Below are 13,618 nucleotides of genomic sequence, written 5' to 3'. Positions count from 1 at the left end.
TTTCCATGAAACTCCTGTCACACAATTTTTGTTCTTATGTTAATGCCAGTGGAAGTTCAGAACTCTTCAGCTGTGGAATCAGCTGAGTGTTGATTTCTTTTACCCTCCATTCGTCCTAGAAGTTGTTGACTCAACTATAGGATTTTTTGTGGTATTCCGCTTCATGGCTGAGTTTCTGTTGTTCTTAAACGTGTCCACTTTCTAATAATATACCTTACAGTTGACTGCGGATTATCCTGCAGGGATGAAATTTCATGAACCATCTTATTGCGAAGGTGGCACCCATCACAGTATCACGCTTGAAGTCACCGGGGTCTTCAGGACTACACATTTTGTATCACAAATGTTTGCAAATAGAGTGCATGGCTAGATGCTTGATTTTATACACCTGTGGTAACAGGTCTGATTGAAATTAAAAATCAGCAAAGTTCCTACAGTCCCCCTAGCATCCACTGATAGTGAAGATGAACTGGAAGGTCTGAATCCACGCTTTGACTTTACCAATACAGCATTTTTTTTTCTTTTTAATTAAAAACATATATACCACATGAATGTATTATACAGTCTGCATTTGTGAACACTGATACTAACATGCTTACCATAACACAATAGTCAGCATACTAAATAAACTCTATTTACTTTCCCTCTCTTTTTTGAAATGAACTTTGTAACATATTACTCCAGATATTTTTTTAGATAGTGGCCTGTGCTATATGTTGTATTTATTATGGGAAACCTGCACCACCTTTTAAGATCACTTTGAAAGTCCCTAAGTTACTTTTACCTTCTTTGTCTTGTTGTCTTGTCCCATGTTAAGAAGATCGGCCTTGCAACATCCGGAATGATCTAAAGAAGAAACAGCTCTATTCTGTGTCTTTCTTGTGTGCTTGTAAGGCAGGATGTCGGGTCGCTCCTGGGTCTGATCCCAAGTCCCAGGCTTTGATGCTGAGGACTTTGAAGCCGAGTGTCAAGCATCAAAGAAAGTAGGACTGGGCTGCACCCCAGCCGTCTGTCCTCGGGAGAAGGGGGGAGCAGCTGAGGTGCGAGGCGTGACTCGACACTTTTTTATACAGGAGGACTTTGGGTGATACGGAGGTTCAGTGTGAGAGAAAGGATGGAGAGGTGGGCAGGAGACCATGGAGCTGAGTCGGATCTCAGACCCCCGGGGTGGTGTGATGAGTCACTTTCTGGCTCCCACTCCTCACAAACATTACCACACAAACAGAACTGGGTCCACACAGATGTACCCACACCACTCTTCAGACTAAAGTAATGCTGCGCTGAAAGCTTTTCCTAAAATCTGATTGGATGTAGTCACAAGGGGGGTCGACGCTCCAAACTTTTGAGCACTGTTTCCATGGCAATAGGTTCTGACATCTCCTGTCGTGACAAGATGTTTTTTTATTCTTGGCTGAGACCAGGGGGGGGGTTTGCTCAGGAAGATTTGAACACTGACAGTTAAAGAAGGCTGTCAGAACATCCTGATCAAAAAAAGAAAGAGAAGAAGCAACACAGAGTTAAAGTTGGGAGCGACAGCGGAGCTCTCTGACTGCAGGCAAAAACAATGAACTTAAGTGACCTCATCTGAGCAGTGGGAGATACACAGAGTCTTTTAACCACGCACAAAAACCACTGACGTATTTTGATTTTGGCGCATCAAGCCCAGAGGAATATGTCCTTTTAGATAATTGGGGTACAATGTGTCGATAATGAGGCAAATTGGGTTTTCTGTGGGAGATAATTTGCATCCTCATTAGGGCAGTCATTTATGCACAAAGGCTATTATTCGGCAATATTTAGTTCTCTTACAACAAACGCATATGTTTATATCTGACCCTGATAAAAAAAAAATCTGCGGTATCTGCTCAGGAAGAATCTGACAAATTAAAGTACACAGCAATAAAACATTTATATTCCCAAAGAGACAAATCAGTGATTGCAATGTGTGTTGTCATCGTCATCTCAGCAGCAGCAGCAGCAGCAGCAGCAGCAGCACCCACATTTGGGCTTTAGAGGCAGTTAAAAATGTGAAAGTGTATTTATTTCCCAAACCCTCAGAGGTTCAATTGGGTTCAGTGCAGATCGCAGCAGGGGTGCTAGACACAAGAGGGTGGGTGGGTGCCAATCCTCACTGTTGTCTTCATATGAATAGAGGAACTTAAGTGACCTCAGACGAGCCAGTGTTAGGGCAACTCTGAATGGCTGATGGCAGCACCTAGCAACATCTCTAAAAGAAAGCATGCAGTGTCCTTCAAATTATGCCATTTGAAAATATCAGAGATTATAAATCAAGGCAGGATATCAATGCCAGTTTAGTCAGTAATGTATGAATTAAGTCTCAGTGTGTCCTGATTCAACACTGCAGCATGAAAGCAAACAGCCTGTTAAAATAAGAAACAATGTACGACAGCATTCAGGCAAACAGCAACCAGGCTGAATATTCTGGAAATACTGAGGAATTATCTGACAGATGACACAATAAACATCTATGTTATAGAAGTACAAGCAGTTTAAGGTGTAAAAAAGCAAATGAGAGCCAAGGTTGATTCATTTGTTAAATGACAAAAAAATGTGACACTGATTTGCATTTTTTTTTAGTCAAACTTAAGTTATAAACCCACACAAGCTCTTTAAACTCCTAACTATAATGTTTCTAATAAAACAGGAAAGGCTCAAAGCTCGTGAAAGCCATGCACAATTTTCCACTGTGTTTTATCAGCACATTTTTGTTGATATGATGCAGTAAAATGAGTAACTCAACACTGCAGTGATCAAGCATATTTGTGATTAAAATAAACCTCCACGCATGAATCATCTGGACTTTAACAGTACTGGATGATTACCAGTTTTGTCCAGCAGGTGGCAGCAAAGGCATGTACTTACAAAAAAAAAGTGGTCAATCTATACTGACGGGGATTCAAACCACCAATCTCCTGGTCAGTGGGCTGAGCTATCCAGCAAACTGATGCTCCCTGTGAACTTCATTAGATCATCTAGGCTGTGTCTGCATGCCTACTATGCATCGGCTGCAGTCATGTGGCTGGTTGATTAGATATTTGCGCTAATTAGCAGGTGCACAGGTGTACCTAATAAAAAGATCGATGAGTGTATATTGCACAAGTACATATCAAAGACAACATATTTGTACAACTTAGACTGGGTACAGCTCTTTGCTGGAAATTTTGGTAATAAGACACAGAAACTTCCCAATAATGCCTCCGTACAGGTACAATGTCTGTAAACAAGTTTTCACTCCCTTGGATGTTTTATCTTACTATTGATGTTATAAATCAATCATGGTCAATGTTATTTGGCTTTTTGATAAAGAAAAACAAACAAAAAAACTCTTTAATGCCAAAGTGAGAGCAGATTTCAACAAAGTTGAAAGTTATGTCAATTAAATTAAAAATATCTAACGTAAAATAAGCGACTGCATAAATATTAACCCTGTTAAAGTTAGTATTTAGTCACCTTTGGTTGCAATCACAGCACTGAGTCTGTGTGGATAGGTCTCCGTCAGGCTTGCACATCTGGACAAAGCAATTTCACTCCACTTTTCCTTTGCAAAACTGCTCAAGCTCTGTGAGGCTGGGATCAGGCATAAACAGTTCTTTTCCAGGGCAGCACCAAATTCACTATTGGATTGAGGTCTGGGCTTTGACTCGGCCACTCCAGAACATTCCCCTTGTGGTCTTAAAACCATTTCCGTGAAGCATTTGCTGTCTGCTTCGGGTCATTGTATTACCGCAGAATAAATCTTCTTCCAAGCCATAGTTCTCATGCTGAATTACATTGTCCTCCAAGATTTCTTATATTTTGACGTATCCCTTTTACCCTCCACCTTTATAAGACTTCCAAGGCCAGCATCCTGAACGGCATGATGCTGCCACCACCGTGCCTTATAGTGGGGATGGTGTGTTTGTGGTGATGTGCTGTTTGATGTTTGGCAAATATAACGTCTTGTCTGATGGTCAAAGAGCACCATTTTGGTCTCATCAGACCAAACAATTATCTCCCACTTGACCATGGAGTCTCCTATATGCCTTTTGGTGAACTCTAGTCCAGATTTAATGAGTTTTCTTCAACAGAAGTTTTCTCTTTGCCACTCTTCCATGAAGCTTTGACTGGTAAAGAACCTGTACAACAGTTGTTTAATGCAGTCTCTCTCCCATCTAAGCTCAGTCTGTGAGGACAGCCTCATCTAGGCAAACTTACACACGCTTTAATTGTTCCATTTCTTGATAATGGATTTAAATGAACTCTGGGGGATGTTCAGGGACTTGGACATTTTTTTGTTTCTCCTGATTTATACTTTTCAATAACCTTTTCTCTGAGTTGCTTGGAGTGCTCCTCTGTCTTCATGGTGTAGTGGTAGACAGGAACAGACTAATCAGTGACTGGACCTGTGCTGACACAGGTGTCTTCATACTACAAACACTTGAGACACGTCCACTGCACTCAGATTATCCCCACTTCACTAACTGTGAGATTATTGGCACCAACCAGTTGGCTGGACCTCTGTTGAATTAGGTCAGTCACTTTTGTTAGGGATAGGTTTTGGGTCTTTTCTCTTTCTCACTTTCTTTTCCCCTGAAACTATGGGCTGGTATTAAACAGAGATGCAGCACCTGTGTGTAAATACATTGTTGGGTAAAGCCTGGGAAATAAAGACTACAAATCCCAGCGACACAGGTCAGTGTTGGGAGACGTCACTTCTGGTCTGTGTGTTTGAAAACTGGTTGATTGTGAAATTGGGGACACCTGTACAGAGAGCAGCGGGGATTCGCAGCAGCTGCAGAGCCATGCTATAGAGACGCCGTAAAGGACTACTTCACTCTTACATCTGATGGACAAACATGTGAAGTTGGGTAGTTCGGCCCGCACTGTGCTCGCTTGGCTGCATGAGTTCACCCCATGTGTTTTTGAACCTGCACCACCGTTTCCACCATCTCTCCACCACCACACAACAAAACCTGAACGAAACCAACCAGACGAGGCTGGCAGCTTGTGGGAGCCAAAGACTGTGCTTGTCAGGTAACCAAGGAAGGACGCCATGGTCGAGGTCCAGACGTCACACCAGGTACACACAGCTGCCATTTATTCTCCTGTGGTTTACTGCTCAGCTCAAGGTTGTGTTTTCATGTTTGGATGCAGTGACCGCAACTCCATTAATTGGGGTTGTCTAAGTTGCATTCATAACACTTTCAAGGAGTTGAATATTTATGCAATCGTTTATTTTACCTTAAATACTTATTCAATTGACATTACTTTGGAAAAATGTGTTTTTACTATGACTTTAAAACCAAATTATATTGACCATGAATGATTTTTAAAATTAGTGAAACTGAAAAACATCCAATGGGAAGTGTGTCTACTTTCTACAAACTTTAACTTGTATATTCAAAGTTTAGCCTTGTAATGACATCCTACATTATACACAAGAAACACATCAGGCTTTTTGAGTGTGTGCCAAATGATCACCTGTCCTCTACAGCTCCTCTCTTCTGATGTGAAAACTGATGCTAACCTGACAACACAGATGAGAGCAGCTTCATGCCACTTCCCCAGAAAGACATTTGCTGTGCTCATCTGCAGAGGGGAAAAAAGACATGAGAAATGAAGACTCATTCAACAGTTTTTTTTTTTAGGATGAAAATATAAAACTCACATGTTCTCTTTATTTGCTGTATATAGATAGATGTACACCACTGGAGATTTGGATAAAAGCACACATAAAAAGCTTATGTATGTGGAATCTCAACACATGTCCGGAGATGAAGAACAAAATAATGGAGAATATGCCAGATTACAAATAGATAGAAAACTATCCAAATTCTAGGTGGTTTCTAAATGAAAGTCGTCACGTGTTGAAGTCTGTGCCACATACCAACTGTCTGCAGTTGCTAATAACCTCTGTTTCTGTACACTGAGTATTTTGTACAAAATATGAAATCTACCATTTAATAATAGTTAAAACATAAAATAAAAGTACATTATATGTACAATATTAGATGAAGCCTTTTAGTGTGAGCTGATACTAAAAGACAGTTCTTTTTTTTTTTTTTTTTACAAAGAAAACAAAGCTTATGTAAAATGAAGAGAGCTCCAAAGAAGCCAATATTAAAGCCATTTCAAGAAGAACAACAGTCACCTATGGGACACTCCTGTGTGACGACCAACCATTGTTTTCTTCTCATCAAATCCAAGGTAGAAGGGGAAGAGGTGTCTGAGAAATCCTTTAGTGAATGTTGTTCTTCAAGACAAAACATAGAGAAAACGTAACAACGTGACAGCAGTAATATTTACAGTTTGCACATTCAGTTGAAACACTGACGAGAGGTTCTGCAGGCAAAGGAAGAATAAAACCACAACAAAAAGAACTCACAAGCATCCAGAAGCAGATCAAACAGATGTCCAAACAACGGGCCCTATGGGGGGAGTAGGATTTCTCCAAATGCCGGGGCTTCACAGCCAGAGTGCACGTCTGGGCAGAGGGGTCAAACAATGTCACAAATAGAAAGTGGAATGGGACAGAGGGGGGCACAGAACAGAAAAATCACAATGGGAGGTGATTTCCTCTCCTGTGGAGGCTAGCGCTTATCGACAGGCACCCAAAGGAGGTGACCCCGCACACCACGACAGACAGCATCACGGATTTCAAATCTTTTACTAGTTTGTTTTTCAGTTGTGTTTCTATTTTCTTTCAAGTTTTATCAGGAAGTGCTTCATTGCTAAAGTGGTTTGGGGCGACCACTCTGCTTCTCTTCTAAAAAAAAAAAAAAAAAAAAAAAAAATCTGTTTTTGGAAACAAAGGTAACATTTTTCTTTTTCAATGATCTGGCATTTCAGCTCATGCTGCTACTCGATTCTCTGTTGAGCAATTTTCCCCTTTAGACTATAAAAGGCACTGTGAAAAGAAAGGCTCATGTTCGACCTCTTCAAACCAAACACACCTCGCATAATAAGCAGTCTAATCTCGAACAAGTGTTTTATAAATAAAAGGGTCTTGCTTGAGAAGAGTAGAAAAAAGCGAAGAAAGTGATCGCTTTTCAGCAAAGTTTCTGCCCCTTGTTTGAATTCTCTCAACATACAGCAACATCGTGGAAATCCAAGACGAGCAAATACATCTCTGCCCTACAAAAAGCCTCACATGTATGAATACTAATCATCATGTTTAATAAGCTCCTACCATGGCTGGAGGTGAAAGGACGAACAAAAATGTTCAAACAACCATGTCCCATGTAACAGGCTGGACTCATCCAAATGACTAATCCACACTTGAAATAACAAACCACCTCAACATTCAAGCTGTCGACACACACTGCAACCTGTCTGATATTATTGCCTACACAAATCAAATGTTATTTTCAGAGAGGGGTTCAACTAATGAGAGAAGTTGGCACTAAACTTAACTTTAAACGGTGACATAAATCTGCCAGCACTGCGTGATGAAAACTTTTTAATCCAGACGACCCTGTCCTGATTCACAGAATGATTATAAATCTACTAGGGTTAAATGTGAATTAAGTAATTTTCAAACAGAACAGTTTTGTGGATAGCATAGGAAGTAGAAGAGCTTCAAATATACCATGTAGGAAAAAGTAGAAACAGCTGTCCTGGTCCAATGTAATGAGAAAAATAGCTAATTTTCAATATATAGAAACTGATATTGTCTCAGAAACTGATCCTTTTTTTTTTTAACAAATCAAACCAAAGGTTTCCTCTGTGGAGGGTACTCATATTAAACATACAAACACATGACATCTATAAAGAAGAGGCAAGAAGAGAAGACAGCTCACACTCACACATACTCACAAAGAACAGAACACCTGAGAGAAATGACCAGAGGGGGGCAGCACAGCACCCCAAGAAACACAACATGTAAAGGAAATCAGAGAAATGGGGGAGGAAAGAGATGACAACAACAGTTTCTTGAGTGAAGTTCGGGGTGTGATGCATGTCGTGGTCATGGAGGACCATCCAGCACCTCTTTGTCCCTACCAAGCCCAAACAGGCTTAAGTGTGCGACTGTAGACATTTTCTGTGTCATGTGGAGCTGGGACAGTTCAGTTCTGTGTTTGTGCTAGACTGGACTGAGATACCAGAGTTGTTTTGTTGTTGTTGTTGTTGTTGTTGTTGTTGTTGTTGTTGTGCTGGCCTCTGTAGGCTGTGGTTCCTCTGTGGATGCTGCTGGTTTTGGGTAGATTTGGGGTGGGTTCTCCTAGTGGCCGTCATGTGTCGTCAACATTTCCTCGGCCCTCCTGTGTAACTCCAACGCTGTGACGGTGCAGATGTCCTTGGGGAGTTCTGATTTCCTCCGCATCAACGGGCGCTCCTTTCGCTGATCTTTTAAGATCTGGATGTGTGGAGACAAGGGTTCAAGATAAACACAATTTTAGATGGAAACAGAAGTTCTAACATGACCTAGCTTAAAAAGAGGAGGACTTGAAATTTTTGAAAAAAATAAGACGAAGTATTTTGTTCTAAAACGATCCCAGTTTATCAGCAGTTGCAATCCTGTTAGTTTTTAATAATCAGATTAAAGAAAAATACAGGAAAATCGGAGAACACAATTTTATCCAATGCTGCATTCTCTGAGTCAGAGCAATAGTCTAAATGTAATGTTGTAATGTTAATACAAGGGATGCAACACAGTATCATTTACCAATGCTATGGTTTTCAGTTCAGTTCTGGCCTGGCTGCAGTTTTTTATTTGTTTTTAATTACCCTTTTTTGTGCATTACATTCTTAGGTGCTCAAGGTGGATTCTACAGCAGCAAGGGTTTAAGGAGAAAAATCATTAATTTAATGTACACTATGTATGTGTGTGTGTAACGTTATGTTTTTCACTGACTGCCCCTACATCACATGCAGCGTTAGACAAACAAGCTTGTGTTTAGAGACTAGATCTTCAGTTGTTAAAGCACCATTTAACAAAGTCTGAGAGGATAAGTCTACACCATGTTGTGGATAATGTACAACATTGCATTTCTGATTGTTTTCTGTCACCTTTGTGATAAAGATATGCAAAAAAAAAGAAAGAAAGGCTGTTTTATGTGCATGTCAATGGTGCATATCCTCACTTATTGCTGCTTCCATTTTGCTTAAAATCTGCACAGGGATTTATAAGCAGTATCTTTATTGACCACAATGACACTTTGTCATTGATCTAGGAATAACAAGTATTCCATGTGTGATTTGGTTGAATAAACCTCAACAGTATATCGGCAACAGGTCTCTGTGCTGCAGCCATCAAGTAGTGCCCGCAGACAGAGCCATAGAAAACGTGATTTAAACTCTGCATAGGTTTCTTACATGTAAATATTCTGGTACAACATTAACTGGCCATTTAGCACATAGTCCTCTGAAATGCATTCCCAAAAAGCAGAGTTGGTCTAGCTAATTAAAAAAATGTAGTGAGCTAAGCTACAAGATATTCTTTAAAATAAATAGCTAAAGCTACACCCTGCCGAATTGTGGCAAGCGAAGCCACAGCAACAGCGCAAAAGTAGCAATGCTACTTTGAAGCTATTTTCAGTTATTTTATTTAATATCATTTTATTATTATAAACTTATTTTGTCAATGCTAACTACGTTTAGTTGGGCTGCTCTGTTGTAGAACAATGAACTTTATTCCCTCATAAAGAGGTAAATACTTTAATTTGTTTTAATCATTAACATTATCATCTTTTTCTTGATTTTTAGATTTTCATGTTTGCTTGCCTCCCTCAGATCAGCACCTTTACCTGCCTGATGACACCAACCTCACATTCGGTCAAATAACAAAAGAAACAAAGTTTTATAAAATACCTGGTGCAGGTAAATATGTAAATTTTAAAAGTACTACAGTACATTTTTGAGGCACAAATTATTTACTTTAATATTGTCCCTTTTTCTACTAATTTACATTCAGCTCCACTACAGCTGATTAGGTAACTTTACTTTAGTAATCACATTAGGAAATTCTAGCAACATTAAGATATCATTTTAAAGTGATGCTGGGTAATTACCCACTATCCAGCAGGTTAAAATAATTAAAATCAACCCTGTCTTTATATGAATTTAAGCTAAAGAGCTGACTATATGTAGCATATACATTAGTTACTTTAATATTATAAAGTATTAAATTCTATTTTGAGTCGTTTTTTGTGATAGGAAACTTTACATGTGATGAAGACACATAGTTTTTTTTCCTAAAACTATGCTACTATTATGTCAATATACTTTTGAATGGACGTCTACTTTATACATAGCAACTTAACATTGTAGTTTTATTCTTATGTCAATTACCTCGACCCTTTTTCTACCACTTTAATTTTATCATATAGAATCATTTTACCAATAATGATGGTCTTTGGCATTATGAGCCTCACAGCTGGAGTTTATAGTGATTAAGACACTATTTTTCTCTGCATCATTATCTGATCACTGTCATGTTGAATTTTTGTGCTGCTGCCTTTTTCCTCTGTAAAGTTACCTGCTTGTTCTCTAAATGGCCTTAAGAATCACGCAGCTCTGATCTCACTTTTTCAATATGATTAGAATAGAGGAAAGTGGATGAAACCACTTCAGTTATGGATGAATATTACATTTTGTTGGAGTAAAGTAATGCTTAAGTCATTATATTTTGTGTTTATGTGTGTTCTCAAGCCTAAGCCAAAGATCTACCCATCATCTGTGTCTGTGTCAGAGGGCTCAAAGTAGTAGCCCAGACTTTTGGGCTCTAGTTCCCAAAGAATGAAAGAACATGATGCTCTGGACAGAGGACAGAGCTGGACAGAGGTTTTAAGTTTGGTCATTTAAACAAAAGTGCAGAATGCACTCACAATGGTCAACTTTAGGGGGTGTGTTATGTTATTTGATCCAGGATTCACCTGCAACTCTACACATTTCTCTTTTAAACATTAAATCTTCCTGCTTAAACTCTGTCTCATCTGCATCCTGTGCAACATAAACAGCCTTAACAGTTCAAGTCAAAGCTGGTTTCAAACACAATTTGGCTTGTTTATTCGTGTGTTGAAAATTTTGCCTCAACACATCCATGTCTCGTGGATTCACTTTGACTTATTCTGACCCCTGGATGTAGATGGTACATCCAAGCCTGTCATTGGCTGCCTTTTTTCAGGTGGTGCTCTTACTCAGAATCAGACATGCATGCACATACTATAACTGGTTTTCAAGCATACTTTAGTTATGTATATACAGTATGTGTAAACACCAAGAGAATCCAAGCAGCAAACTCACACATTGGAACAGACAAGTTTTAACAAGAGATATGGATTGTGCAATAAAGAAGGCTGTGGTTTTTTATCCTCAAGTCCTATACACCCTTTAACGTTTTATGTTCAAGATTCACCTGATTTAACACCAGGGCTGGCTAAGTTAATCAAAATCTTAACCATGTTGTGGTTAGGTTAAGCAATGGTCTGACTGCTGGTTAGCAAGAACAGACTCATAAACATAAAATCATAGCTATGTTGCTCATAACTAACAATTAACAGCAGGGTACAAAGGTACATCCACAAATCCCTGCCTTAGGCTGATGATACACTTTCTATTAACTACATAAAAAGTAAAAGCCTAATGGTTTGATGCTTTGACTGTGCACAATGCTGTTTATTTTGTTAGTGTTTCCATGTTTGTAGTTTACATCCCACACATCAGGTAGTTGTATACAGCCAAGTTTCCTCCTCATGACACAGCTGTAATGAACGTAAGTTGTAAAAGTAAGTATATCTGCGATCTTACACATCAACACCCCTTTAATCCTCTACTCCTGACCTGTGTGGCTTCTTCTTCTACAGTTTTCTTGAGCAGGCTGACATCATCAAGCAGCGGTCCGTCAGTCTCCATGTCAATTGGACCGTCTAGACCCGCAGTGTCAATGTGCATCAGAAACTGGGCGGCAAAAAAGGAGAAAAAACTATTGTCAAAGAAACACGTTACTGAGATAATTAGTATGAGTGCTGCTTCATACATCCAAATACAACCAACCTTGGGAAAGAAGATTTATATACACATTCATTTCAGCATTATAAACATTTTTACTAGCATTCCACCATCTACATGCATGAAGATTCTCTATCTATAACCTTATTACCTCTGAAGGTGCACTTTACAAACACACTGACAATCACTGAACCACTTGCACATGAAACTGTACTGAGAAAATCGTTGACAACAACATCAGCCACTGACATTTATTAACAGAATCAACACATAATGAAATGAAAGCTCTTTGCTCACCTGTGGGTTAGATTTTGCAAGATTTTCAATCTTCAACCACGCTTCCTCTCTCTCTTTCCATTTGGCCTTTTCTCTGTGACAAACAACACAGAGTGAATCATTAGAGACTAAATCAAAGGGGAACAAAATCACTTATTTTTAATCTTCAAGGAGTTCATAAATTATTATGATATCCATTCTGAATAATGTACGAATATTTACTATGACTTTTGTGACTATGTTACAGACCACAAAAGCCGTAGCTGCACTGGAAACTCAGATTTGATGTCTTTTAACCTACTTGCTCTTCTCGGCTCTGAACTGCTGGGTGCAGTCGTCAAACAACTTCTGGTTCATCTCCATGAAGAGTTTCAGAGCGTTGTAGATTAACCCATGGATCGTCCTGCAGACAAAGATTAGATGCTCACTTACGTTTCCGTTTTTGGTATCAAACCCCTTATCATGACACAAGTAATATGGATAAGCCTTAGCTACAGCCTAGGTTTGTGGCTTACTTGTTCCAGTGGGTCTTGGAGTTGCGGTAGAGGGCGGGGAACATGATGGGCAGGATCTTGGCAGCATTGTCACTAATGAGGCTCATTATGTACTCATTATTCCAGTAGTACAGAGCTCGTTCTGCCACCTAGTGACACATGAAGTCATAACAGGGTTACAGAGATACTTAAACACAATAAATCATAAAACACATGCAGAGGGATGAACGTCAGACCTGAAAGTGCGGGCTGGACACACACTTGGCCAGCTGTCTGAAGAGAGGCTCCATGACTTTGACAAACTCTGATGGCTCGATGACGTCTAGGATCTCCTCCAGCTCATTGAGGAACATCACCTCTTTTGGACTGTGAGTCTTTGGCCAATACTTTAACAAAGCCATCACCGTCTACAGAAAGCATGCAAGACGCTTGATAAATAAAAGAGGTGAAAAATGGGACATTTGACTCTTGATATTCTGCCTGATACATTACTAATTGTACATTGGTGGTCCCAAAAAATATCTGCTGCTTAAATTCTTAAGTTTCTTTTCAAAGGTTTAATGTATCTTTTATCAAGTTTGTGTGTATGGCTAACAATTGCACACCAAAAACTGGGCTGAATGTACTGTTAATTGTTGTGGCTGATACACTCTTAAAAAAAAGATTTTTAAGATTAACAAAGTTTTCCATGTTTAACAATATATATAACTATATGCAACATTCATGTGTTTATATCTTTGCGACATCTGCACACTTTGGATGATCCCACTGTTTTTAAGACACGGGACTAAAGAACTGTGACATGCTTAAATAAACACTGAAAAGAAAAAATCTGAGAAACAATTTTCTCTGAATGATTGATAAAATTGAAATGAGGTAAAGCCTTGGAAGAAACTACA

At 39.2% G+C, this 13,618-nt stretch overlaps 1 protein-coding gene across 6 annotated transcripts in view; it reads right to left on the bottom strand.

Moving 5' to 3' along the window:
- Window positions 1-821: 821 nt before the first annotated feature.
- The window catches only part of ppp2r5cb (protein phosphatase 2, regulatory subunit B', gamma b), a 53,682-nt gene continuing 40,885 nt past the window's right edge, over window positions 822-13,618 (bottom strand). For 2 of the 6 annotated variants that reach the window (XM_041805240.1, XM_041805243.1), the window contains 6 exons: window positions 12,956-13,126; window positions 12,741-12,868; window positions 12,527-12,628; window positions 12,247-12,319; window positions 11,782-11,898; window positions 5,644-8,356 (listed from right to left, as the gene is read on the bottom strand). In XM_041805240.1, coding sequence (XP_041661174.1) covers window positions 8,222-8,356; window positions 11,782-11,898; window positions 12,247-12,319; window positions 12,527-12,628; window positions 12,741-12,868; window positions 12,956-13,126 — 726 coding nt within the window. In that variant the 3' untranslated portion in view covers window positions 5,644-8,221. Of the gene's footprint in view, window positions 1,482-5,481; window positions 5,590-5,643; window positions 8,357-10,796; window positions 11,703-11,748; window positions 11,899-12,246; window positions 12,320-12,526; window positions 12,629-12,740; window positions 12,869-12,955; window positions 13,127-13,618 lie in introns of those variants that run through there. The other 4 variants (XR_005992842.1, XR_005992843.1, XM_041805242.1 and 1 more) reach the window with 4 other exon arrangements.

The sequence above is a fragment of the Cheilinus undulatus genome, linkage group 14 (assembly GCF_018320785.1).
Source record: "Cheilinus undulatus linkage group 14, ASM1832078v1, whole genome shotgun sequence".
Taxonomy (NCBI): domain Eukaryota; kingdom Metazoa; phylum Chordata; class Actinopteri; order Labriformes; family Labridae; genus Cheilinus; species Cheilinus undulatus.
Note: the sequence above shows the minus strand (reverse complement) of the source record. Positions and strands in the feature narration are given on the sequence as shown.